We start from the raw sequence: 11,208 nt of genomic DNA on the forward strand, positions 1-11,208 counted from the left end.
ATAGGGAAGTCTGGGCATCTTTGCTTAGACTGCTGCCCCCGCGACCCGGTCCCGGATAAGCGGAGGAAAATGAATGGATGGATGGAGAATATTAAGTTCTTAGTTTTTTTAATTGTTCTTAATCATAACAAACCTTGTCATTGATACTGGGTTTGTTCTTAAGGTACAAAAATGGAGATTAATAGTATTAAATGTGTATATTCAAAAATCTTATTATAAGCAAGAAGTAAAAAAAAAATGGTGATAATATTTTGTGCCACATCACCCAGCCCCTAATACAAAGACTGCAGTGTACTGCACATCATAATCCCATATTCTGCTGGATCTAGTCACATACTATGCTAACTGCCAGACTTGAGATGGTGCAATACAGTCACAGAAAATGCTAAAGGAATACTTTAATATTTTGGAAAATGTGCTCATTTGCATTCATGCCATGACTTGGATGAGAAGACTGATGCCACTTTCAAATCTGTACAGTCAAAACATACCTTGAGCTAGCAGCCAATGACCTTAGCTTAGCATGAAGACTAAAAACAGCTGGCCACAGTATCCATCTATTAGCTCCACTAAAGCTACATATACTGTAGCATGTTTGTTTAATCTGTAGAGAATCTAGTCACATACTATGCTAACTGCCAGACTTGAGATGGTGCAATACAGTCACAGAAAATGCTAAAGGAATACTTTAATATTTTGGAAAATGTGCTCATTTGCATTCATGCCATGACTTGGATGAGAAGACTGATGCCACTTTCAAATCTGTACAGTCAAAACATACCTTGAGCTAGCAGCCAATGACCTTAGCTTAGCATGAAGACTAAAAACAGCTGGCCACAGTATCCATCTATTAGCTCCACTAAAGCTACATATACTGTAGCATGTTTGTTTAACCTGTAGATAAACTGAAGTGTAAAATCAGCAGTTCAGCAGTCAGAAACGTTATGGAGTCTCTGGTGATTGTCTGACCTGGATATTATAGCAAATTGAGAAGAAAATATATTAAGGCCCATTCAGGTGATCAGTCAGTAACATATCCACTAAAAATCAGAAGATAAGTTTTAGTTCATATTTTTATGGCTGGTCAGTTGTTTGGTCCCTAAGATGGGTTGTTGTCCTTTGTGAGTGTGTATGTCCAGGCTTGTTGTCATTGTCATGTGAAAAGTGAGACAAAGGTCAGGATGACTGAAAATAGGTAGAATTAATTTGCCGTAAATGTTACAGGTGTGCTAGAGCTGTTATTTGACACATCACTTATTCCCCTATCCACTTAGTCTGAGTACCAGCAAAGAAACAAAAAATCTATTTTCCAACATGACAACACATGCCTTCACAGACTTTGGCTCAGAACTAAATTGCCAACTTTCTCTCTCCAATCTTTTTGTCTTCCAGTTCCAACGCAACTAATCACACAATACAACTGTCATCATTAGCATGTGTTTGCGTTTATGTTGTAAGGCAACTTCACAATCAACAGTGATTAGATCAATGGTCTCAGCGCAGCAGCATACAAATTACTGTTCACCTTGGCTAACAAGTGGCATTTATGAGGTGCGATCAATCATTATTTTATTCTCATTCAGATGTTTGACTTCAAAAAATGAAAAAAAAGATGATAATACGGGCAGCAACAGCAGTAAACTATGTATTTTGTTATGATGAAACAGAGAACAGAGGTTTACCCTACTGAGACAAAGCAGGGCAATACATCTGCTGAATGTGATTCCAGTTTTACTGTTTGCTAATGGAAAGAGGAGAAAGACAAGAGATGCAACCACTTTCCTTTTGCTTTAGTGGTTCAGTTTAAACAAACTTAGTTTAATTTGGACATTGCCTTAATTAAGAATAAAATGACTAAAGAATATGCAAGGGCCACTAGACATTAGCTGCAGAACTCCACAGTCTGAGACTAACAAAGAGAGTTTGCAGCCAGGCCAGGCACTTCATGGGGGAACAAAAAGAAATGCATTCTTACCTGAGAGTAAACATCTCCACAGGAGAGTAGGCTGACACAGTGATAAAAGCAGAGACTGTTTCCCTCTGTTTCATGGGTGTAGCCGGCACCATGACCATAAAATTACTATCCAGCCTGTGTTCAGCAAGTGGAGGAGGAGTGGGGTTCTGGTAAAGCCTCACACTGCCAATCCTCCTCAGAGGTGTTGAGGTGTAGGAACCAAACAACCCTTCCTGGCTTGAGCGGATAAAGTTCTCCTTCCTGGCCTCCTCTGAGTGGCACTCTCCCGCTTCTGTGGTCTGCAGCATGTAATAGAGCTCCACCGCAGTACCCTCGGAAACTTCAAAGTTCCTCTGGCGTCCTGGCACTACACTGGGTGGGCTGAACCAATTGGCCAGTGGCTCCAGCTCAGCCACACACAGACCCAGCTCCCCCCGGAGCTGGCAAGCGCCACGCACCTCCTGGGTCTCATGGAAAGCAAACATGTGTACACAGGGCAGCTTGTCAGTGGTGCTGTAGTCATCCCAGTCCCTACCAGCAACATAAAACAGAACCTGGACTTTGGGCTTGGCTAGGTGAATCTTGGTATTCATGATAAATGTCTGCACCTTCCAGTTGACGGTAAAAACAGAAGAGGCAGGAAACATCTCTGTGCTCTGTAGGAGCTCTAAAGGGACTGGCTGTTCCACAGAGAGAGGTCCATAACTGGCATTCACTGAGGGCAAACTTCTCGCCTGGTAGATGAAGAAGGGCTCAGTCCGCGACATCAGGCTGGAGTTCCTCATGAAGTCCTGGTTGGCTTCTTTCAGGAAGAATGCCAAGTCAGCATTAAGCAGCTGGTAGTGGACAGGCAGGTATGTGGGGATGGAGGAATATCTCTGCAGTCCCTCTAACACTCGACAGTCAGCTACTGAAACACAGAAAAGAAGAGCTGAGTCAGGAAAGAATCACATGTAACCTACTCTCCCAAAAAGCACATGATGTTTCTTTATGTTAAACTTTGGTGGGCTAATCACTCACTATAAAATTGTGTTCTGTTTATAATGGGACATTACTTATACTTCATCCCATTTTAAATTTGTGACTCATTCCATAGTATGGCACTGTAGTGTTGTAGGCAATGGACATTACTGTAGGCTGCGAGAAAAATGAGTTAGTGTTTTTGTACTGTAACTGTACATGTATAAAGACAACACATCAGCAATTAATCAGTTCAGTGATCAACAAAAAACAACTAGAGAGCAATCAGAGACATCAATCCTCTGCCAAGGCAGCTCACTGTCCCCATAATGCTATTACACCTAAAAGCAGCATCCCCATGATAGTTTGACCATTAAAATGTGATTCCTGGAGCAAGAGAACCTACTACTGGCATTTGGAATAACACTGATATCATTATTAGCTTGACAGTTATTAAAAAAAAAACAATATTTCACTAATGGAAATTTTTTTCACGATCCAGCTTAGTAAATACTGAAAACACATCAAATATGTTGACAGCCTAGAGAATCAGCAGAGTTTCAGCTAAATTGTTATGTTTGTTGTAAGTCTGTGGCTTTCTCTCTTTTTTTTTTTTTTTGTCATGTCACAGTAGCTAGTTTTCCGTGAGTCCTATAAATGTGACCATTCTGGATCAGCAGATCTTGGATATTACTAGGACCCAGTCCAGACTTTGGTGTCTGGCAGTTCTTATGTTATTTTGCAATTTTTGTCCAATCTGTGTATGGAGTCAAAAACGAAAATAGTGAAATTGGTCCTATTTCACAATGGTGAAAAATCATTGAAAAAACTCCAGGATCTAGATGATGAGCCAGATCAGGACCAAAATCTACTGGATTGGCTTTTTTTCCTGGTAAATTTGTTTTTAAAAAGTTATTTGATGATATTAAAAGGGGTTTATTTTGGTTGACCTGACAGCTTGATTGGTGATCCAGTACTGTCACTCCAGTTCTGGTTGATACTGCATAGAATCTGATTGCAAAAATGCCAAGATCGCAGCCGTTTTATTCACAGTATTTTAGCTTCGATTTTGCATAGTGGAAGGAAGTGGTGACGCACTTTCCATCAAATATACAGTCAATGGTTTAGACGTACAGACGGCTGGCAAGACTGCTTACCAGTTCACTTAAAGATATAATCGTAATTAGAGTTAAGCTTGCAATTTTGCCCTCCAGTGTTTTCCAGTACAGACACTTGGTTATCAGCTAGTATAGACACACTGGTTGAGAAACAGCATGACACGTGCACAGAAGGTTTTAATCACAGTAAAAATGGGCTTTGACCTTCTTCTCAAGAGCAGTCTGCTGTGTGATTACACTCCCTCAGCACACACCCGTCTTTATGCTAGGTGCCAGAGGATTTCTCTCCTCTGATCACCCATGTAATTCAATGTCCCAACAGTTTACAAATCAGCCAGGGATTTGTGATTCATGGTGCTCATCTAGACCTCAGTACTGTTGTCCCACTGAGGGATACAAAGGTGCAGACAAGCTCCGAACCATTAACTCAGGTGCAGCACCAGTTAAAGCATCATTTAGTTGCTTCTGAGTAAATGCTCTGAGCAACACAGCACTAGAGAGCAATTTGTATTTTTCCTGAACAAGCAGGAGCTTTGTGTCGCTTGTTGGCAGGGCGTAAATGGCATGACGCTGGTGACAAATAAAAAGCTTGGCAGTGCAGCTACATGGAACAGTCCAGAACAAAGTCATCCTCTGGTCCCTGCCCCCACTTTCATGTCTCAGCCCTCATATCTCAGGAAAAGTAAAAGCAAAACACTGTGAGTTACTGCCTTAACAGCTGACATAAAGGATTCAAATGTGCTCACACTTGTGCTTGTACACACAAGCTGGAAAATTGCATACATAATGTAGATCACTGCTCATCCTCATTAATAAATCATGAAAAGATGCATGTTAAGTGACTGATTGTTGGCTGGAACCCCCAGATTTTATAATGTGTAGCAACAAGAGGCTATAGTCATTTTTCAGAAATAAAACAATGACATTTTTTGAGCAAAATAATTTACAGTATATTTACAAGGATCAAAAGATTCACTGTTCAGAATGTGATCAGACATTATAACAATAATGCAATGGTAAAAGGGTGAATATTTTTATTAAATCTGCAAGGCTGCTTTGACAAATATTTGATTACATCAAACCAGGCACAAGAACAACCAGACAAAACGAACAAATCTTGCACTATTTCAAGTGCAACACATGAACAAGTAGAGCTTGTGAATAGAAAAGTGAAGACCTTGTTCAAGAAATACTGAGAATACATGTGAAAGGATTTATTTCATTTTTATTCAAAGCAAAGCAATGAGGCACATCTTGTGTACAAACAAAGTTTTAAATCAAGTATCTCTTAATAAAATGAGGAGCAAGTCTAGCGGAAAAGAGGAAATGGAACAGAAAATGGAAAATCCAATACAAATTAGAATCTTGGTGTGTCTGGACCAAACTGTTACTGTGTCAGTAGTGGAATATATAATGCATATAATAATTATTTATGGACATTAACAATCAGAAATTGACAGTCTTGTGTGTGTAACCCCAAATAGTTGAGTGCCAGTTCACCTAGCATTAGCATAAGTATGCAGACCTTGTTTATGTAGGACCAATGCCTGAACACTAACACTACATTTATGAACTGGACAATAAACCCATCTCAAGCCATATAAAATCTACAAACTCAAGTCCAATATAATTAGAATCATCAAGCCTGTGTTATGGATTAGAACTAATGCATCTTGTCATTTTGTAATAAACTTTGTCCCAGGGAGGAGAAACTGAAAAATTCAACAAACCTACTTGTCAAACTCCAGTCGTTCTTTGTTTGTCTGTGCAGCAGGGGTGTAGCTCAAATATCTGGACCTCCTGAGGAAAAATTGCTATAGACACTCCTATTTAACAAAATCATTCTTTTGGAATCAGTGTGGGCCCTCTCAAGCTGTGGTCCCCACAGCTGTCGCCGCCTTTCGATCCACTAGCAGTTTCGGTGCTTTGCGACAAAGACCAGACTGGATGCAGCTAGAAATGTAGGGTTCAGTGGCACAATTTTCCAGCTAGATCCAGTGGGGCATATGAATCTCCCAAGACACGCTCCCACTGTCAGTTCTTGTTGATTAACAGACACAAATTGGCCTTTGGATTAAAAGATCAACACCACTTTTGTGTCTACATTGTAACTATAAAGCTCTGTCTTCTTTCAGAATAACGTGATTTCTTACCATTAAGTGTGATTGTAATTTACGATTATTAAATTAAACGTTATTCATGAGTCCCAGATGATGTATGTTAATGACTTTGTTGACTTTCTGAATTTTCCTCTAGTACTACCAGAAGGCTGGTCTTTCTTGGTTTGAGTGAAATGCCTCACAAATATTGAATTATCATGAATTTTGATACAAATGCATTTTCACCCTTTGGATAAAATGTTAAACTTTGGTGATACCTTAATTTTTCATCTAGCGCCATCATCAGGTCAAAGTTTATATTTATCGAGGATCTTTGATTCATTCATTCATCTTTGATTCTTGCAGACTTAATAATGTTCCAACCAGCCTCAGCTGTACTTTGTGTTTAGTGCTGATTAGCAAACTTTGTCATGCCAACAGAATAGAACCTTTTACCTCCTAAACATGACCTTGTCAGCATTGTGATTGTGAGCATGTTAGCATGTTCACATTAGCATTTAGCTAGGACCACGGTGGCTAACCACTGTATGCTCTCACAGAGCCACCAGTATGGCTTTAGATTCACTCACTTCAGATACACATTTCACCTCTTACTACTTTTAGTAGCCTAAAACGAGATGTATTTGGATGATGAAGTTACACTTGGACTTTTAGTTCTGTCCACAACACAGCTCAATTTTAAAGTGTCGTAGAAAACATGGATTTGCAATCTCTGTAAACACTGGTCTGCTTTCTGTGTAATGTAATTTCTAGAATGTATAAAAGCACACAACATGTAATAACCTTGGAAAATATTTTCATTCCAATTCCTTTGGTTGCTGCTTACAGATATTTGATGCTACTCTTGCATATATAGTCAGTCTAGGCTTTCCACTTTCCAAAATGACAAATCAGACGTTTTTCTGTAAGACATGTGCAGGGGAGAAAGACAGGTCCCAGATGAATGCTAACTAGTCAAGCAGCACCCCTCCTATACCTCATACAGTACATGCTTACTCATCCTACTGTTAGCACATGTAAATCTGGAATAGGACTGGCAGAACAGCCTTCACACTCACAGAGGCTGAGTAAATGAACAGCCACAACAGAGGACACCAGGAAAGGAAAGGCTATGTTCCTGCTGCCCACTACTGGCTGTAATAATATGGGTGGACACAACATGGAGTGTCTTTCATCACATGCATCAAGAGAGACGCAAAATAAAGAACAAGGACAGAAAGCTCAAGTAGCAAAAGCTACAATGGTAACCTGGATTTTGAATCTCTTACACAGTGATCACATACAAAAGGGTTATTCAGAATGTTTAGTCAAAATGTGATTTTTGAAAAACACAAAACGACTCATATTGCAAAACTGACAAAGAAATGCTCTTTGCCAAGGTTTACAATTACGCTCCCTTTAACCGCCACTGTGACCCTGAATCATTCTGGGCTTTGCCATGAATGCCAAGTAGGACAGCCTTAAACGTGAGGGATGAGAGAAAGCTCTATAGTCCGACTGAATTACCCACATCACATTTCTCACCACGTTCAATTAATAAGGGCTATTGAATTTGTGACCATGCGTCAAGAATAATAAATACAATATTTCCTTCGAGGATCATTTGCAGATGATTAATGTTTTTGAACCACAAAGAAACTCAAGAAAAAAGGACGAAAAAAAAGAATCAATACCTGACACAGTAGGGTATTACTTCATGTCAGCCTCCATAGAAAAGAAATCATTCAGGCAGATAAAGCTCCATGGAGTCTACCTAGCTGCTAAGTAAAAGTCAAGGATGCCACAATACAAAGTTTGGAAATCTTCAGAACTAACATGCAGGTGACTCTTCTTTATTTTTTAAATAAACTGAATTCCATGCACTATAATAGTTCTTGATTAAGGGTCAGTTTAAATTAAAGTATTTGTACTGTATGTATGCCGCAGACTACTGAGGGACCTGCTGGGGATATTTGTTCTTCACTTCTAATGGATGGCCGCATTTAAGATGCTAAGAGCTAATAAAGAGTAATGGCCCTGTGGCTTCACTGAGCTATTTTGAGCTTGTGAGAAAAAGCATCATCTTTGTGATTAAAGAGTATCGACCGATGAAGAGTAAACACTGCTGTGCCATGCTGCTAACCTATTTGGTAAAGCTGTGGATGGAGAAGATGAACTGAAATGGCTTCCACTGTTAGTTGTTGTGATGGTCAGTGGGGAGATCATTAAAGGATGCTGAGAAGAGCCCCCAGGTGCTGCGAGGAGGCCTGATATGTCTGCAGTGGTGTTATCACAGCAGGAGACTGCAGGCTGAGTGGCAAGAAGCATACTGGGCATCCTGCGGGAAGAGAACAGCACCTCCTTTGTGCCATCTAGTGCACATGGCTGGAGGGGGAAAGCGACTGAGAACTGTTGGCTTGGGTTAGGAAGATGAGACAAGCACATATCTGTGCACCAATCAGTATTCCCACTGGCCCCTCCGGACCTCCCTAATACATAAACTGGGCTCCTTAATGAATCTCTTCCCCTCACACTGGCCTTTATTGCAAAACGATATCGTAAATCAGACTAAATACAGAGGCATTTGCAGGGCAGAGTCAGTCGGCCTCTTTGTGAGTGCACAGGGACGTTTAATGGTGAGTGAGCTCTGTTAGGACACACGAACAAGTGAATACAAATCCAGCAAAGACTTATAGGATAATAAGGGAGGATTACATGACTATAATAATCAGTGTATCAACAACTGAAATTCATATCTGTAACTGTAATTTACTTCAATTCTTTCATAGTTGCCCTGCTGCTTGCTCCTTAATGTGATCACCAATGCATCATATTAGCACTGCACCAAATCTCAGAACCAAAAAAACAAACAAAATCAAATTAAGAGCAGATTGATTATGGATGATGACACTTGCCTGTGAAGCTTGATGATGACGTACTGTGTCTATCTGATGAATGTGAGGAATTAGAAAGTGGGGTTAGGTCAAGACACATCAATAAAGACTTTTACAAACCCAGCAAATAAAACTTAAAGAGTTCAGCTATGGTCAGCTCAAAAAGTCTCATGATGACCTGTTGTTTCTTAGAATTTGTTCCAGTCAAAACTGCGTGGCTTTAAAAGGTTAGCTCAGGAGCTGGTGAATGATAGGGGAATCCGTAAGTTAATTAAATCAGTTAATTTAGTCAGTACAGAGGGAAGACTTTCCCCCAAATCCCTTTATTTATAGCAAGGTGTGAAAAACAGAGCTAGTAAATGAAAGAGTTCAGTAGTACAGTGTCTCTGCATGCTTAAGTGCCTCCTTCTCCAGCCCTAGTAAACCTTTCCCCACGGTCACACACAACAAGGATGATACATTCTACCTGGAGTTCTCCTAACAGTGCTGAATTCCTATAAATGAGCCCCACTCCAATGAATGTTGGCAACACAGTGTTTATGAATCTAGTGTATATAGACTTTTCTCTGACTTCTTTTCTAGGAGGTTCTATGGCACCAGACCTTATGAATGCAAATGAATAGAGGATAATTATGCTGGTAATTGACCTTGATTGGATAATAACCTTGCAGTACTATTAGACTATAAATGTTTAAGTTAGCTGCCTTAGTTGTAAACTGAATGGTGCAATCAGATTAATTGCCAAGCAAAATTCAGAGACGGTGGAATTGCATTCAAAGTAAACATAAAGAAGTGAACAGAGAGAAGCAGGTGCAGATGGTGCAAACTGAGGCAAAGATTTATCTTCTTAATTTGAAAATGTTTCAACTGCAGTGTATGAAATTCACAGCCATCCCAAACTGTAGGATACCACTTCATCAAGGCACAAAGAGAGCAACAGAAAAAAACTGGTCTGGTGGAAAATAACTATTACAAAGTTCTAAAATCAGCCAGTCTCATTGTCAATTAAAAAGATGCATTGGGTGTATTGTTACAGCTACGACTGAACTGTCTGTGAACCATTATGCTAAAGAAAAAACAATAGTTGGGTGTTTGTGGCTAATAAGCATGGACTACAAACAAACTGCATTTAAAGTCTTAATTCCATATATTTACTGAAAGAAAATTATTTCTTCAGTTTGCATCCACAAGTCCACATCAAACCATGGATTGCTTCAAACAACCAGTCTTGTTAGTGAATTGAAGTCCTGGTCTTAGGCTCCATCATGTCAGATTTTACAGGCAGACAACAAACCAAATCCTACTAATTCAGTGTTTTAGGCTTCAGCATTTAATGAATAATCATTGCTTGATTTTTGACTGTGGTGCTGTGGACAGTATTATCAAACAATGTCATGCACATCAGAAATGGAGAAGCTTTTTATCGCTGGGAAATTTTTAACAAATTTGGATGGTGAGACAACTGTTTGCTTTCTCCTTTTTAAAGCTACTGTACCCAAGGGTCTAGTGAGACTCAAAACAAACTGACACCATAAGCCCCTCCTCACTTGCCTTTACCAGTTAGAGACAATGGAAACTACGGATGCCTGGTTGTGACAAACTGTAAAAAAAAAAAATGTAGCCTCCAGTCTAAAGATTGCATTAGATGACTCACAACTAAATTAGGCAATCCAGTAGAATGCTTTGGTTTCTGCTAGTGTGACACAAAGCATTAATGTTACAGAAAGCTTGAATTACTCTCACATTTAAAATTATGTTAAATTGAGAAATTAAAATCATGATCATGCTAGGTTTACCAAAGCAAACACATTAGCTTTAGATGTTAGCACATCCAGATGATAAAACACCACATCTGAATCAAAATTTAGTCTTTTGGCTTCTTTAAATGCTTTCATTCCAAAAAAGCCAAAGTGATATTGATCCTGGTTTATACTCTTTCTTTGTCCCACTCTCTCTGTGTAAAAGAACACGACTCTTTGGTCTGGCAGCCATTGTTTCAAACTTATAGCAGGTGAACATACATGTATACATTAAGATTATTATTGCTCTCTTACTAACGATGTGTATAGGGCTTTTCATTCTTCAGTGGGTTGTGTGGACATCAGTAGTGTACCTAAAGTAAGGTCAGTGCTAGTGACTAGTCATTTATATTCACAAACTGTTAATCCATTTGGCCTATAAAA

At 39.5% G+C, this 11,208-nt stretch overlaps 1 protein-coding gene across 5 annotated transcripts in view; it reads right to left on the reverse strand.

Moving 5' to 3' along the window:
- The window catches only part of si:dkeyp-14d3.1 (transmembrane protein 132C), a 117,559-nt gene that overhangs the window by 92,970 nt on the left and 13,381 nt on the right, over nt 1-11,208 (reverse strand). For 4 of the 5 annotated variants that reach the window (XR_002274205.1, XR_002274207.1, XR_002274206.1 and 1 more), the window contains exon 2: nt 1,976-2,864. Coding sequence is in view for 2 of the 5 variants with exons in the window: in XM_020590725.1 (XP_020446381.1) it covers nt 1,976-2,864 (889 nt within the window). In the remaining 3 variants the exon portion in view is untranslated. The remainder of the gene's footprint in view (nt 1-1,975; nt 2,865-11,208) is intronic. The other variant, XM_020590726.1, reaches the window with a different exon arrangement.

The sequence above is a fragment of the Monopterus albus genome, unplaced genomic scaffold (genome assembly GCF_001952655.1).
Source record: "Monopterus albus unplaced genomic scaffold, M_albus_1.0 scaffold12.1, whole genome shotgun sequence".
Taxonomy (NCBI): Eukaryota; Metazoa; Chordata; class Actinopteri; order Synbranchiformes; family Synbranchidae; genus Monopterus; species Monopterus albus.